Here is a 12054-nt window from a genome sequence, read left to right on the forward strand (position 1 = left end):
GTCCCTGTTTATTTTCTAGACCTGGGAATCAACACAATGTTGGTAACCCAGCTCTAAGTCACGTTGACAGGAGTGGTGTGCTGCTAGTGAGGTGCTTCAGCTCCCTGCATGTGAAGCTGGATGAGAGTTTTGTGCCAGGCAGTGTTATTCCTCTAGCAACAGGAGAAATCCTCACCTCTCTGTATAGTACCTTTGAATGAGTGAAAGGGGTTTAACCAAGACTAAACTGATTTTTGAAGACACTGTAGTCCACTATCTTTAAATTATCCTATAGGTTTGGTTTTTTTCTACAATGATCCGAGCTGCTTGCTTCCCTGTGTTAACTTTAAAGGTTTTGCACATCAGAGAACTGAAGACAACTTCCTGACCTTTAATCTCTGAGAAAGGTTTGGCTAATCTGTGGACTTCTTGGTGATACAACATGCTTTACGCAGTCATTCATCTTAACTGGCATTTTGCTAACTGAAAGACATTGTGCAGACTTACACACTTCCTTCTTCTTCTCGCATCACGTCTTTTCTCATTTTCCACCTCCTGCTAGCTGAAGTAGGCTAACCATGCTCACTGTTGACATGCTGTCCACACACATGTTCACATGCTGGTCATCATGCAAGCACTGCAGTGTTTTTCTTGTACTAACAGAATTCATGTTCACTGCTGCCCTCCTAGCCTAGCATTAAATTACCGCAGATGATTCAGAAAGTTATTCTGTTTCCTGGTTCTGGAGCAGGCTCTAGTTATGAATTGGAATTATATGTTTGGACTAAACCTATTTTTTTTTCTCCAAGATATAGGGATAATTTTTGGGAAGTTACTCATTTGAAAGGTGTATTACATTTTAAGAAGCCTTTAGTAACTTTTTTTGGCTTTGGAAAGCAATAATTTTTCATTGTTCTCTTTGGGTTTTTTTATGATGTATCTGATACTTATTTATGCCACTTTGTCTTGCTTTAGGCAGAATTTCATCTGACACAGTTGTGTTTCTGGTTTTGGATATCTTCTGAATATTAGTTAACACTTCTTGCCTTAGTTCTGTTCAAATTTTGTTTGATCAGTTGGCGTGCTTCTACATTCTTTGAGTGACTGTAATATGGGAACATCTAGAGCTCAAGTACAGTGTCATCTCTGTGTAACAATTGGTATGCATTTATTTTTTTCCAGTTTTTCTGTGGAGTCTGGTTTCAAACGTAACTTGAACAGCAATGGTAACAGACTCAGTTTCAAATACATTTGAAGTGCAGTTCTTCCTGTACTAAAAATCTGTAGGAGTTTTGTTCCCCTCATAGTGCATAGGGAAGGACTGATCATGTTGTGATTCGTGTCACTCCGTCTTGCTCTGTTGGCTTTAGAAAGATCTAAACTAACCCAATTAGAGTAGATATTCATCTTTAGGTTGCAAAGTTGCAAGCTTTTTCAGTATCTGAATAAAAAATGATGTTTTCCATAGCTGTGCTATTTTTCTGAATAAGCTAGCATCAGCTATACTTCAGACAAGCTATTTGTGTAGAAATGATACTATAGGAGAAAAGGTCAGTGTCTTCTGACTCACTCTCAGGCCTCAGGTAAAATGTTTTCCTGGAATATATAATAGTAAACAGAATCTGCAAGTAGTCTTAGTTTTTTTTTGTTTATTTGATAAAAACTCATAAAAGGTCCTCTGGTGAAATCTAGCTTAATTGGTATGTCTGTGTTAGTTCTGCGGGAGTGAAATCAGTTAGCAGTAGGCTTTTGTATGTAAATGAATAGACACTATTGGGGGACAAAGCTTAAATATTTTCAGGCCAGGTTTTTGTAGGTCTCCTGACTTTAGCTGTATTCTGACTTGTCAATGTTCCTAATTACAATTAGACTGGCATTTAGCCACTAACTGTTGCTTCTTGTCTTTCTGCCCTTGCTAAACTGGTAGCCTGGCAGTCCTTATTTTTCTTCTAACACGCATATGACTAACCATAGCTTAAGAACATTTATGTATGAAAGCAGGCTAGAAACAGGCAGTCTTATATTCCTTCTTTCCCGCTGTTGTCATTGTCTTAGGATAAATGGTGTGTGTGTACCTGATCTGTGAATAAACTGTTTCCTGTATGAAAGAAGTTTTGAAAATACAGTTCCTCCTTCCTTCCTTCCTTTCCCTCCCCTGTCATACCTCTCAGCAACTTTTAGTCAGGTCCATAGACATGTTCCAGCAAATGCCAGAGCTCTGCACGAAGGACTATAAATCGTGCACGTAATCCCTACAGTAGATTAGTGCTCAGGTTAGCTGAGTGAATTTGCAACGTTATGGTTACAAGGGATTTAAGGGCATTATCTTTCCTGTGCAAACAGCATATGAAAGTTCTTCAGGGATTTTCCCGTATAGTGCTGGTTGCTAAAGACATATTGCAGAATACCATTTCCAGAGCAAAAGTAAGAGTTTCTGGTTTGTGAATTTTTTTCTAAATAGGCATGCATTTTATGTACAGAGTAAATAAAAATTAAGTAAGTTTAAAAATATATTTATAGGAGTCTGGTCCATGGATATTTTTTTTAATTTTATTCCTTGGTAAATTTATTGGTATGTTTGATTACATACTTACTTACATTGGGGAGGGGAAAAAAAAAAGACAAAACAAAATAAACCAGTCAACCCCCCCCCCCCCAAAAAAAACCAAAACAAATCCCAAACAAACCACTCACCCTTCCAAACCGTATAATTTTCTTGGGATGCAAATAGAAGAACGCATCTGAGTTTTTCAGCTGTTGTGTGTGCTGGTTCCTGCCCAGGTCAGAGGAAAGCTTGCCTAGAGCCCCACAAACATCAGGTGCTTGCCTGGTGCTGCTCTTCCGTTACGTGGGGAGTAAAGGGAAAAAGAACCTTTGCCTAAACACATCCCCACTGTCCCTCGCTGGCTGTGGCCCCTGCTCTTGTTATTACCTATTGCTGTCTGACCATGATGGGTGGGTAGGAGAGCTGGTTTGCAGGGTCTGCATAGGGTGAAAGGTTGACTGAAGAGGTGAGGAAGAGTTTGTGGGACATTCTCAGTGCAGCAGTGGTCCTTACCAGGTAATGGTCAGGCTTCCATCCACTGGGCAAACAGGCTTTGTCTGTATTATTGTGTATTTACGTATAACTGCAAACAGCATGCATACATAAATGTTCTCTATTATTTTTTCTTTTGGATTTGACTGTCCAGTATCTTGCTGTAATGAAATGCTATAAACTCATATTCAAGAATACATGTGATTTGTAGTATATGATCCTTGAAGTTCAGTAAAAGATTTCCTACTATAATTGTGAGATTATTGTCATGCATGAGTGCAGAAAGCCATGCTGATTAAAAATTGCTAGATAGAAAGCAGAAGAGCTCCTAATCTCAGAAATATTTTACACTGGAATAACTTGTATCCATTGCCTGTGAAGTCAGGTATGCTCCTCTTATGATTTCTAAAGTTCAAAATTGTTTTTAAGTTACATGAAATACTTTTTATGCTTAAAACTGTTAAATTTTGAATTAAAGTATGTAAAGATCTAGAAGTAGAGTGCCCCATCCAGTGCCATTAGGAAGCTGACATCTTTCCACAAGCTGTTGAGAATTCCACTGCAAGCCATGCAGGCAGGAGAGTATGTTGGATCTGACAGCTGTTGCAAGAAGAAATGGTATGTGTCTTCTAGGTTTGGCCATAATAATTTGGGGGGGGGGGGGGGGGTGTATGTCAGATTAGTAGGGAAAGAAGAAACATTTCCTTTTGCAAACAGTCTTACAAGAAGATTACAATTTCTTTGAAGCTACTTAAAAATTCTTGTTTTACAATTCTGGTAGAGAAAGTCCAGGCAAGATGGATTTGCAGAATAAACAGCTGATGGGTAGTGAAAGATGCATGATAACAATTTTGTTTTGTTCAGTTCATTTCCTCAAGTGTTGTGTGTATTCTGTTTTTGAAACCTACGGTGTATACATTCCTTGTTTTGAGTGGATGCTTTCTATTATTTACAGTAGTGTATAATTATACACAGACTCTGAAAAATATAGAAGTGTCAAGGAGTCTATTTTTAGGCTGTTTGTGATTATGATCTAATGTGCCAACACTTAGCCAAGCTATGAGCAAGAAAATCTTAGAGGGAAACAATGCTATCAACCTCATGCATAGCTTGGTACCAAAGAAGGATCATCTGTACCAGGACAGGGCGTTCTGCTGTTTTCTTCCCCTCTGTCCACTTAGTTTCCTATGTTCTAGACAGACAGGATGAATTGGTGAGGTAGAGCACACAGTTGCTGGACTGGAACAAATTGTTTATTTTCCATTGTTTGTAATCATGGATGACTTACTATGCTTGTTTCTTTTAATATTTTTTTTTTAACTGGGATTTTCCATTTATACTCCACTGAGAATCAGTGTTGCTCACTATTGCAAAGGCTGCCTTCCAAGTTAAGTTTCTGCTCTGCATAAGGTAGTCCCAGGGACCAGTTGTGTATCCCTTTACCAGAAATAGGTAGCACATGTCTGTGCAAACAGTCCCACTGACCATATGTTGGTGTTCTTCCTCCCCTCACGTGGGAGTCGTTCTGGAATAAAACAGTAAAAACCTACTTGCCCACTTCTGAGCCTTGTCATTCATGGCCAAAACGCTATTGATACTCATTAATCCTTAAGAATGAAGTGGCACCTGAAAAAGAGCAAGCAAAGCTGAACCAAATGCAGTGCTCAGTCAGTTTACAGCAGTGACATATACTGAGGCCAAAACATTCCCATGTGAAAGATACCCAATAGCTAAGATGAGGTGCTGGATGTTTTCTGAGGTACTATGTCTGAATCTTCAGTTTATCTGCATTATAACATTATCTGTAGTGATAAACTTGGGTTTGCCACAGTGTTTCACCTCCTTTCCCTATGCTTCTAGCAGCGTGTTTTGTACCCTACTTTGCGTTTCCTTACCTTAAATACATCTTTCAGTGTCTTGAGACAAGGATGTGTTTTTCTGCCTCTGGCAAGCCACTGGCTGTATCCTTCTCCTGTTAATAAGACTTCCCCCACCCCCACCCCACCCCCGGTTAGAGGTCAATCTGAAGTGCAGGAAAGAATGATTGTGATAACAGGAGGAAACAGGAAGAATCATGCTTTCTTTTTCAATCTGTTTTTTATTATTGTTTTAATGTAAAACATTGTTTCAATTAAATGCTGACCTGTGCAGTGGTGTGTGCGTGCACATACTGAAATGAATTCAGGCTTTGTTTGGAAAGCTGTGACCTCTTTATTCCTGTTCTGGATCAAGGCTGTTGCGTTTCAAACCCACTGCTGAGGACTGAAAACTCCTAGTAATGCTGGCAGTAATGATCCTTAAGAGTGGTATTCTCCTTGGGCATTTTTATGTGCTGTTCTCTCTCAATTGTTAAAATAAGTCTGTTTTTAAAAATTCCTCATGTCATGAAAAAAAGATAACCACGACATGGTTAAAATAAATGAAATGAGCACTGGGCTAAACTGGTACCTGATGTAGTAGATAAGTGTAGAAATGAACAGTTCTTTATCAGTTACTTGCTGTCTCTATGACTTAATTTCATGCCAAGTTATTTATTCTGTCATGTATTTTTTTAAAGTGAGTGTGCCGTGTGAATTGACATTACAAAAAAGAAAATGTAGGACTCAACCCCCATACCTGCTCCCACCCCCCCAAAATGTTAACTGCAATGACACTAGAATAAGTTGTTGAGTTTGTTATTTGCTTGGATGTAAATTTTTAATCTCTGTCTCTGTGTGTGTGTGTGTGAATCTATGTTGTCTTGCTTAAGTTTTTTGTTTGCTTAAAATGAACTGTTTCAGAGGAAGGAAGAAGTGGGGGAGGAATAACGTGAAAATTGTCTGCGTTGTTAAAATGAGTCACTTATATTTTATACCTGTCCTCTGGTGACCAGATTTTCATTTTCTCCTTGGCCTCATGGAATGTTTTTATTTATATATCTTATTAGTTCTGGATGTTCTGTGCAAGGGGAAACCTGAATTACAAACTTTTTTTTCTTCCTTTTTTTTTTCTCTCCATTATTATATTAAGAGCCTGGGTATTGAATGCAGGTGCTCAAACTCTGCCATAATTGGCAGTTTATGGAGAGACACCAGCTGTACTGCTTCACAGGGGAGATATAATATCTCTTCACACGTTGTATATATTGTAGGAAATACAGAACTCCTGTCATTGTCAGAAACTTTGCATGTCTGCATCTACCAGTACCTCTGTAGAAAAAAAGACAACAATCCGCTGAAAGTTAAAACTATGTCTATTTTCAGAAATGGCTTATCCCTTTTATTGTCCTTTCATGTAGCACTAATTGATGTTTTGTTTGTTTAAATATAGAAAAGATTTAACAAATACTTGTCTTTTCATGATCATGCAAGGTGAACTGGTGTCATACTGCCTTATTTTCTTTGTAACAACACGACAGCAGATACTACATATCTGCATATGTGTATACCTGTATATAAGATTATACTCATAGTCAGTAATAATATATTAAATGACATATTTAACAGTTTCAGTTCACAGAACAGGATTGGAAATGGAAGCAGTAGAACTCAATATTAGACATTAAAAAGCATAATTATGGAGTGGGAAAACAGAGTGATACTTCTGGGCATCTTACACAACGGGGACCATAGTTGTTCTCTCTGGGGAACGCCTGGGAGCCGCAGAGTTACTTGGTCCTGCCTGAGGAGTATTGATATATTGATGTGTGAGTGGGTGGGACTTGTGTGGCTCTTGAGGGATTGAATTATAGGGTGAAGCTAGGAATTAGTGTCAAGATTTATAGGTATTGTATGTGAGTGATTTGGCCAAACAAAGGAGAAGGTAAAAGCTATGCTTGCATTTGAAAAGTGTGATAGCTGAAGGGAGTGAAGAGCTATTGAGTGTTCCAGGGAATGTTTGTTGCAAATAACATGTTTTTTTCTTTATCTGGCATCTTACTAGGTAGCAAAATAGGATTCCAATGAAAGAAAAAGAAATCTCATCAGTTTGTTTTTAAGAGCAGCTTGGAAAACACAGCCCTAATAATAGGGGAATGGAGAAGGTTGTGGATTTCTTATGTGAGCTGATTTAATATCTAATATGAGTTATCCCTCTTCCTCTGTGGTTTCAAAACGTGTGTGGATCGATGTATGGACATTTGAAGGTTTTGCTGTCTTGGCTTCATCTCCAGGAACACGGGCAAGGCTGTTTGATTCTGTCTTGTGGAACAGATTTAGTTTATATTATTTCTGTGGTCATTAAATCCCCTTTCTCTCGCTCTCTCATCAGAAGTGTCTTGCATGTTCTTTGACCTAGTGAAGGCCCAGCGCTGAGACAGTCTTCTGAACATCGTTTCCTTTCTGGTGCTGCTGTGTGTGTTGTACAATTTATGTTTGTGAGAACCATGAGGAAATCTACACATTTTCATGGGTTGTTTTTTTTTTGTTTTTAATAGGTTTGTATGCATTGCGGAGAGCAGTGGGGAAAAGACCTAACCTAATAGACAACGAGGTGGCTGGGTCAGTGATGATTGCTTTCAATGACTTCCTGCAAGGGATGAATGATGTCAGGCCCAGTGCCATGAGGGAGGTGGCAGTTGATGTGCCAAAAGTAAGTTATTTTTTACAATAAACTAACAACATTGTTAGAGCTATGTTAAGAGTTGCAGTTAGGCATTGAAGTGCCCTACCAAGAGAGGAATTTTGTGAAGTGGAAGCCTTAAGTTACTAATAAATGTTGTGCATCATCTTTTTATTGGCGTATTTGTTTAATTATAATTTTGAAGAGCCATTTACAGAAGCTTAAGTTCCTGATGCTTTAGGAAGAGTTGGTAGTGCAGGAGCATATCTCCTGATCTGTAGTTTTATTTTTTGAGTGGGTTAGTGGAATAAAAATCTTAAGGTGTCTGCTCAAAGCAGCCCCTGAACAGCTGTGAAAGCTGGTGCCTTTTGTAAGCAGACAGACCTAAGTAGAAACCAACTGTTAGCATTTGTAACCAAAGTACATTGAAACAAAGCTGTGAAGAGATTGATTGCTGTGGTTTTATGTAGAGCAGTTGACTAATTCTACATGCAGTTCATACTGCTGTGACCTGAATGTCTTCAGTGGCATTACGTGGTTTTATCTTAGTGTAGAATTAGATACCGTAGGTAGGTTATTACTGCCAAGCCATTACCTGCCAGGGACTGTCATTATATGAACAGTTCTGACAGTGCCAGGGTCATCTTTACACTGCTCACTGCCCTCTCAGTTATGTATTCATAGTCATTCAGTGGCAGACACAACATAAATTGGACTGGGGAACTGGTTTGGTTTAAGAAAATGCTGATCCGGCTTAAGAAGATTCAGCAAAAGAAAATGTATTTAATCTTACTAAATCTTGACTCTGCGAGCAGTTGTGCTGGTGTTTCTCAGCAGCTCCCCAAGCCCTAGAAGAAAACATTTATGTCTCATTGCATGAAGATGAGTCATCTGGGAGTTAGATTGCACAACTGTAGACCCTTATTCCCAAACTATAGGAATGGGAAATAAAATCTGCGAACAGGATGCTGCACACAGCCAGTTCGGATATCACACTTGGCTTGTTAAGAGTCCATGCTGTGCAGTGAAGTGGTGGGTGGAAATGCCTTTGCTGGCCCCAGACAGCTTTTCCTAGAAATGGTGTAGTTGCATCAATATCCGCAAGGGCTAAGTAGTTCCACTGAGAACTAGAGTTACTAATTCTTTTGTTGTTTATTGTGCTACTGGCTCTTGGGCTCACATCACTGTGACTATGCTGTGCCTTTCAGACACACCAGCCCATCTGGAGCCAGGTGGAATGCTGCTAAACAGCACAATAAAGACTGATAGAAGCAAGGTTTCAGGTAGTGCAGGAGATCTGTTCTGAATCCAAGTCAACCTACTACTTGGGCATCTGTTGTCTGCTAAACCATCCTGCCAGTGGCTTCACAGAATGGTCAGGGTTGGAAGGGACCTCTGGAGATCACCTAGTCCAACCCCTGCTAAAGCAGGGTCTCCTAAATGAGGTTGCACAGAATTGTGTCCAGGAAGATTTTGAATGTCTCCAGAAAAGGAGACTCCACAACCTCTCTGGGCAGCCTCTTCCAGTGCTCTGTCACCCTCATGGTGAAGAAGATCTTCCTCATATGCAGTTGGAACTTCCTGAACAGCAGTTTGTGCCCATTCTCCTTGTCCTGTTGCTGGGCACCACTGAAAAGAGCCTGGCCCTGTCCTCCTGACACTCGCCCTTTAAGATATTTGTAGACATCGTTAAGATCCTCTCCAGGTGAAGCAGGCCCAGTTGTCTCAGCCTTTCCTCATAAGGGAGATGCTGCAGTCCCCTCATCGTCTTTGTAGCCCTCCGCTGGACCCTTTCCAGTAGTTCCCTGTCTCTCTTGAACTGGGGAACCCAGAACTGGACACAATTCTTCCTTGATTGTTACTTGTTTTTATTAGTTAAACAATAGCTGGGTCACTGGCATACTGCTGAAATTCATTCCTTTATTGAAGGGAAGATAATGACACAGTGCAGATTCCTTTGGACCTAAATAATGCATATTCTGTGAAGTTATAGGGTGAATTTCAGTTTATGTGCCTGGGCTGAGTGGAATCTAAAGTACTGGATGCAACAGATTTTGTGTCCGTGCACATCATCTACCAAAGGAGGTGCTGGCATTTAGTTTAACCCTTATTTTAGGGTGCAGAGCTACTAGCTTACAAAATGAAGGTACCTGTGCATACTCAGAAGCAGTCTGAATAGCTGGAGGTACTGAACAGCTGTCCATGAAAGTCACAGTAGTGTAAATCCAGCACTGTTGTACCACTACCATACCCCTCAAGGCTAATTACTCCATTACCATTTGTATTTATGTTGGGGAAGTGCTGTAAGTCAGCTCAAGTCCATGGGTTAGTTGAAGGAGCTTGGTTATGCTGTGGCTAGGTGGCCAGGATGGCAGTGCAGGGGAAGCAATCCATGGGAATCCAGACTGAAGCTCCCTGGTTAAGGTTGCTTGCTGGGGGCTTGGGATGTGATGCAGGAACACTTACAAACATCTGAAACTCATTCCTATACTTCAGTGTGGTGTAGCTATTTTAAAAACATTTACCACTGTAATTACCACTGCATTACCACTGCAAAAAGAAATAAAAAAAAAATATCTGTTGTTATTAAACTCAGGTTAGTGTAATTTGCTCTTTATTGTCAAATAAGTATATCTTATTCTCACCTGATTGTTAGTGTCTTGAGTGCCAGTCACTTAGCACTTAATCTGCTGTTACCCAGACAGTTTACATGGTTGATTTGTTGTTTGGAACACAGATTGTAGCAGAAAATGTAATGCAGATTCTAATTCCTTGGATAGCTTTTTTTTAAGAGGAGTATGCAACGTTTTGTGTTGCGTGCTTCTGGTAATGATTTCTTGATATGTTAATTAATTTTACAGACTTATTTTTGCTTCTCTGATTGAAGTTGTGTTTTTAACTGCTGTGTTTGAAGTTGTGTGTTTGTGCTAACGTTTGCAATTAATTGGATGCTGAAGTACTTGTTTTCAGTAGAAAACAGGTATCCAGGAAGCTAAATGACTACAACTGCAGAACCATTAATTAGCTGCATCATCTTATGTTGACGATGCTGTGTCCTAGAATGCTTTGCTGTTTAATATTGTTATGCTTGAATGTTTACTGCTGTGGGAAACCATAAAGTTACTTGCTTGTCGTAGAACTGATGCTAATAGTAGTAATTTCTATAAATTCTTCCTCTTTACTAATTTATCCTTCATTTCACTCCAGCGCTTTCAGTCCATGGACTTGGGCCGCTTACCCATTCAGCATTTTACTTAATTGGCTGTTGGTCATGGTGTACTGTTACTTATGGGCTCTGCAGTAATTTATACCAACAGAAACTGCCTTACTCTGACAGCTTTTGTTGTATTCTTATCAAAATGTAAAAATTATAGCTGGTTGTGCAGGAAACAAAAAAAGAAACAGAAAGCCTGAACCAGATAGGAGTCCAGCCTTCTTGAAGAAACCTAAAACTTGTTGTGTTGTGTTTTGTTTGGGTTTTGTTTTTCCTGGCTAATGTATCTTTTTGCAATCATCCTGTATTAATTCCTCTCCAGATCCTTTCGGTCTGTAAGGATAGGCTTTCCTTCCCCTGCTCTCCTTGCCCCAGAAGCTATCCAGATAGATAGTTAATTGTGTATAACTTTGTTAGAGAATCAGGGGTTACATTCCTTCATGTTTTGAAGTCTGACCTTAACATTGTTTGTCATCTAAAAAATCCTTGCTAAAAATAACTTCTAACACTAAATGGTCAGCTATGAGATTTTTTCCACGGAGAAGTCAGAAGTCTGAGCTACCTTAATAATATCAGCTTTTTTTGCTCTTTATTGCAGGTATATTACTCACTTGGCAGCCCCCTTAGTATGGACGGAGCTTTTGAGCTATGCAGTTAGTTACAAGTAAAACCATTGATGTACATAGTGAATTAAACGGAGACTTTTCTGATTTTTAACTTTCTGATTTTCAGATTATTTTTTTCATATTTCATTGCTTTGCAGTAGCTATGTGTCAACTGAATGAGAAGAATTCTAAATAAAGCCACAAGTAAATTAATTTTGTTAAAGGGCTTCTTCCCTTATAGTCATGACACCTTTGCCATTTATGCGCTGTGGCTTTTTTGAAGATGGTATCACTTCTGATACTTAATGAAAATAAATACTTGTTTTACCATGAAGTCCAAATTGTTTCATCAACACAGAGCTTGTTCTCTGAAATCTGTGGAACTTTGAGTAGGCTATAAAGAAAGCTTAGTTTTCAAATCAGTCTTTGCTTTTTAGGTCCCAGAATTGAATGCTAGTTACTTGGCTGTTCAGAAAAGCACTAGGCTAAACTGCTCTGTTGCAGGCTTTTGTCATATTTAAAACCTGGGAAAAACTCGTTACATGTGTATTTGGGGTAGTAGCTAAAGAACAGGTATTAGAAGTGACTTGTTCAGGTGGCCTCAAGCAAGTCACTTGTTGGTGTCTGAGGATATTTGGTAACCTTGATAGATGCTTTGTAGTCTGCTTGTGAAAAGTGCA

General features: G+C 39.3%; 1 protein-coding gene across 4 annotated transcripts in view; it reads left to right on the forward strand.

Moving 5' to 3' along the window:
* The window catches only part of SPATA5 (spermatogenesis associated 5), a 175975-nt gene that overhangs the window by 20027 nt on the left and 143894 nt on the right, over positions 1–12054 (forward strand). For all 4 annotated transcript variants that reach the window (XM_040610959.1, XM_040611128.1, XM_040610874.1 and 1 more), the window contains exon 10: positions 7431–7585. In XM_040610959.1, the coding sequence (XP_040466893.1) occupies positions 7431–7585 (155 nt within the window). The remainder of the gene's footprint in view (positions 1–7430; positions 7586–12054) is intronic.

This window comes from Falco naumanni, chromosome 1 (assembly GCF_017639655.2).
Source record: "Falco naumanni isolate bFalNau1 chromosome 1, bFalNau1.pat, whole genome shotgun sequence".
Lineage (NCBI taxonomy): Eukaryota > Metazoa > Chordata > Aves > Falconiformes > Falconidae > Falco > Falco naumanni.